The 5035-nt window shown below is 41.4% G+C and overlaps 1 protein-coding gene across 2 annotated transcripts in view; it reads left to right on the top strand.

Moving 5' to 3' along the window:
• Positions 1-5035, top strand: part of armc8 (armadillo repeat containing 8) — a 46964-nt gene that overhangs the window by 6849 nt on the left and 35080 nt on the right. For both annotated transcript variants that reach the window (XM_014025741.1, XM_014025742.1), the window contains exons 2-3: positions 2248-2324; positions 4457-4528. In XM_014025741.1, the coding sequence (XP_013881195.1) occupies positions 2248-2324; positions 4457-4528 (149 nt within the window). The remainder of the gene's footprint in view (positions 1-2247; positions 2325-4456; positions 4529-5035) is intronic.

The following is a 5035-nucleotide window of genomic DNA, read 5'->3' as shown; positions in this document are numbered from 1 at the left end:
CTTCCAACCTGTTCTGCCGCTATAAGTTACTTTTCCCCCTCTCCTTTCCTCCTGCTTCGCAGCAGGCGCTTTCATGTCCGCAGCTGCCCACCCCCCCCTCGCGAGTTGTACCCGCGGGGTGGGGTGGGGGGGATCTTTTCTTGGCAGTCTTTGGGCCCCTTGGTACCAATTGAGCATCGTTGCAACGCCACAGCCTACCTGAGTATTGTTGCTGACCATGTCCATCCCTTTATGACCACAAAACCGTTACTAGCGTGGTGTACCTAATAAAGTGGCCGGTGAGCGTAAGTACAGTCCATTTACAATTTAAGTAAATAATAGGGTTGCACCGATATGAAAATTTCAGCCGATATCGATATCCGATATAATTATTGGTGTTATTGCCGATAACTGATATTTACCGATATTACACAAACATACAAATTATTATATACATATACGCAAAAACACACTTGGGTCTTTTTTTGATACTGTAAATAAACAACCAGACCTCTGACATGRCTCTACTTCAGTTATTCCTGGCTACAGTATCAACATCACTATCATGATCAAACAGACGACACTTAACCAACCGTCTCACCTCCCAAAACAGAAACACAAAGCTAGAAAGTGGGAAATCAATATCAGACATTAATATCAGCTCCGTTTTACATATCGGACCGGTACCGATATTCTAAAAAATGACCAATATCGGCCGAAACCGATATCAATACTGATTTATCGTGCATCCCTGGTAAATAATATGCCCTTCTGTATACTTGTGGTTTTTAGAGATTGTAACAGACTTTTTATGCTGGTGCTATAAGCTTTTGTTCTGTGCTACAAAACCAACCTCTGTCTACCAGTGCAATAAGCTAAAAAATGTAACGTACAGCCCTGCATCACCAAACACATAAACAACAACAGCTGTAGTCACTGGAGTCAGAGGAAGAAAAACTATTGTTTTCTCATTAAATATCTGCAATGTTTGCATCTGCTTAATCAGATGTCATTTGTTATGGCTGTGCAACCAGTACATGTTTTTATTTTATCTTGTTAAGTTTTGAAAGTTTTTGTTTCGGGCAGGTAAGATTTGGTGTCACTTGCCTGACAGGGTAGGTTAAAAAATTAACTTGTCAAACCCTGGGATACATGTTTTAAATATTATCACCTAGACTCTTCCTGACCCTTAGAGGTTGACGCATCACATAAAGGACTGGTTACTTTAACTTTATTAACTCGACCCATTGCTGTCAGATCTGAAACACTAGCAGACTGACAATCAATATACAACAAAACAACAAGAAATGCTTGCTGCTGTTTTATGGGATGAAAATATTTACATACATCCGCACTTAGCTGTATGAAAAATCATTCACTGTTATAGCAGATCACAAACCACTTGTGCACTGCCTGGCCAAAAGAAAAACCAACGTTGCCACCAAAAAAACTGTTGCACTAATATTTTGTTGGACCACCTTTAGCTTTGATTACAGCRTGCATTCGCTGTGGCATTGTTTTGATAAGCTTCTGCAATGTCAAAGATGTATTTTCATCCAGCGTTGCCTTAATTTTTCACCAATATGTTGCATTGAGGGTAGTAGAGTCTGACCACTGCACAAAGCCTTCTCCAGCACATCCCAAAGTTTCTCATTGGGGTTAAGGTCTGGACTACGGTGGTCAATCCACATGTGAAAGTGATGTCTCATACTCCCTGAACCACTCTTTCACAATTCGAGCAGATGGACCCTGGCATTGACATCTTGGAATATTCCCATGCCTTCAGGGAAGACAAAGRTCCATTGATGGAATAACCTGGTCGTTCAGTATGTTCAGGTAGTCAGCTGACCTCAGTCTTTGAACACATACTGTTACTGAACCTAGACTTGACCAACTGCAGCATCCCCAGATCATAGCACTTAGTTAAATTCAGGTGGAAACTTTTTTTGGCCAGGTAGTGTATGTGCCAAACTGCTATATACTGCAGCGCCATGCTTGCAGCGCTTGTTGATTAAAATAAAAAGGATACATCAATAAAGCCAGTATCGATCAGGACCTCAAATGGTTATGATTGGCACTTTGATCCATTTGCCACACCCTGAAAATGGTAATGACATTGAGCTTGATGAGCACATTGATGCGAAAAGATGCAAAAAAATCAGGAATCATTTTTAACGACATACAGGTACTCRTTCCAGATTTGTAGAAGTGTAAATGTGTATTTGTGACTTGTATGAAATTTATGTTTTTGTTTCGTTTGTCCTACAGGAAGTCACTGCCACCAGTCGCCATTATGTTGACAGACTGTTCGACCCGGACCCACAGAAAGTTCTGCAGGGAGTCATGTAAGCCTAGCTGAGCTTAATTTATAAATACACGAATAACACATGGGAATTATGCTTACTGAAAAATATATAAATGTCTAGTACAACTCTTTCCTTCTTTTGAAATTTGTAGATGTTACAGGATTTTTTTGTGTAAATAATAATCAAAAACCTCTTACAATTACTGACATGTTTTCTGTATCTGTTGGGTTTTGGGTCATTCTTCATTTGAGACAATTTCCAGGTTTTTGAGTTTGAAAGGTTTCTTCGTCAATAATATTACTAATAATGCTACCAAAATTCAGATTCAGATTCAGGACTGGACTCTGACAGGTCTATAATGTTCACAATGTTTATTTATTTATTTTTTTTGCTTAGTATTCCTGAATGTTTTAGGCCTTGTTCAAAGTTCTGTGAAATTGTTATGATCAGCTTGGATGTGAAAGAAATCTGACATTTCTTGTACAAAACAAGACGGACACAAACTGTTGAAGTGAACTTTAGAAGAAGAAGAAAAAAAAAGACAGCTTTAAGTTTTCAGGACTGTAATTTAAATGAGAGAAATAGTGGGCTGCTTTGGCACAAGAATAATGTTTTCAATTGGTGAAAGAAAAGAAGTGTTTTAGTTTTGKGGGAAAGCATTTTTTTATACTGGACACAGGATGGTCAACAGAATAATCTAAATTACAAAGATTATGCTAATAGGTCTCCATCTCAATCTTCTTCTGCTTATCCGTAGTCGGGTCACGGAGGCAACAGGTCATAATGCAGATTGGGTCATGATCCATGCCTCATGACCAAGGGTTGGAATGAAGACAGACCGTAAATCAAGAGCTTTGCCTTTCGACTCAGTTCTTCCTTCACCACGACTGACCGAAGCAATGCCCTCATTACTGAGGACGAGGCCCCAACCCAAGCTGTGGCTGTAGTTGAGAAAACTTGTTAAATGTGTCGCGTCAGTGATGAATTTAATTCTGGCTTCGTGAAACACCTGTCTGTGGTGCAGAGACACCTGTCTGTGGTGTAGAGACACCTGTCTGTGGTGCAGAGACACCTGTCTGTGGTGCAGAGACACCTGTCTGTGGTGCAGAGACACCTGTCTGTGGTGTAGAGACACCTGTCTGTGGTGTAGAGACACCTGTCTGTGGTGCAGCAGAGACACCTGTCTGTGGTGCAGAGACACCTGTTGGGTTCCTCCCAACCACGCCTCTCCAGGTCTCACTGTCATTACCCATGTGAGCATTGAAGTCCCCCAGCAGAACGAGAGAGTCCCACTAAGGAGCGCTCTCCAGCAACCCCTCCAAGGACTCCAAAAAGGGTGGGTAATCTGAACTGCTGTTAGGCGCATAGGCACAGACAACAGTCAGGACCCGTCCCCCCACTCGTAGGCCGAGGGAGGCTACCCTCTCATTCACTGGGGTGAACCCCAACCTACAGGCACCAAGATGGGGGGACAATAAGTATGCCCACTCCTGCTCGGCGCCTCTCAGCATGAGCAACTCCAGAGTGGAAGAGTACCTGGAGTGAATATTTCAAGTTTAAATGTATTAGAAAATAGTAGGATTTGTTTCAAATATGACAAATATATATTAGCAGGTTCTTGGAGTGCAGAACAAGAGTAGATGATACCTCAACCTAACAAAACCCCCTGTTCTATTAAAACTATGCCTGATATTATGAAGCAGGTTCAACTTGCTTGGGGTTTTGTTAGAACTATTAGATCTGGCTGGACTAACCCCTTACAATGCTACAAAGCTGCTCACTTATCACTCATTAAGTTAACCCAGGATTTCTGATGGGATAACACAAATTAGTTTTGTTACTATTACTATTACAGTATTCCTCAATCCTGGTCCTTGGACATCTAAAATATGCAGTATAGTGGCCTCCGAGGACCAATGTTAGAATCACTGCTGTATAATATACTTACTGATTGGTTAAGAGGCAGATCATTGACGTTACCTAATTCAAAAACCTAACCTTATCCAGAGCAAGTTAGGTTTACAGCATAAGTTACCACAGTAACAGATCCAGGTACAAAGTAAATTAGTTTTGTGAGACTAAACCTGCACTGAACCTCATACTACCTCAGTAAGGTTTCTTGTATATTTTAACAAACAAAAAGTCATGTCTTTGTGTGTTTGACTTCATAGTGACATGAAGAATGCTGTCATTGGAAACAACAAGCAGAAGGCCAATCTAATTGTCCTCGGAGCCTTGCCAAGGTACATCTCTGCTCACTTTTCCTCTTCCACTTTTTCTTTCTTCTCTTCATCACAGATTTTGATATTGATTTAGTCGATTAAGGTTCTCTAAAATACATTTTTTGTACAAGATGTTGCCAACATATATTCTGTTTTCTCTGGCTCATGACAAGAACAGTATTACTAGAATAGTTCCTACAGAGACAATGAAGGGCTTGCCTCTTGGTGCGGGATTATTTTCAACAGAGTTTTGGAGATTTTTTCTTGGCAACCACCACACCAAATTACAGCTCAGTATGTCTAGACGCAGGTCAGTTATAGTAAATTGCTTCTTTTAGCTATGGCGGCCATCTTGGATTTTTGATTTGGATTCAGTGGCTGTGTCCAAAACGACAGGCCGAGTCCTCCGGAGGACCCAGACTACCCGGTCGCGGCGGGCCTGGTCCTTGGTAGACCGGGAAGACCGGAAAAAAAGAGGCTGTGAATTTGGACGGTCTAGCGTCCCCTCCTTACCCCGTCCTTACGTCA

The sequence above is a fragment of the Austrofundulus limnaeus genome, unplaced genomic scaffold, assembly GCF_001266775.1.
Source record: "Austrofundulus limnaeus strain Quisiro unplaced genomic scaffold, Austrofundulus_limnaeus-1.0 Scaffold496, whole genome shotgun sequence".
Lineage (NCBI taxonomy): Eukaryota > Metazoa > Chordata > Actinopteri > Cyprinodontiformes > Rivulidae > Austrofundulus > Austrofundulus limnaeus.
Note: the sequence above shows the minus strand (reverse complement) of the source record. Positions and strands in the feature narration are given on the sequence as shown.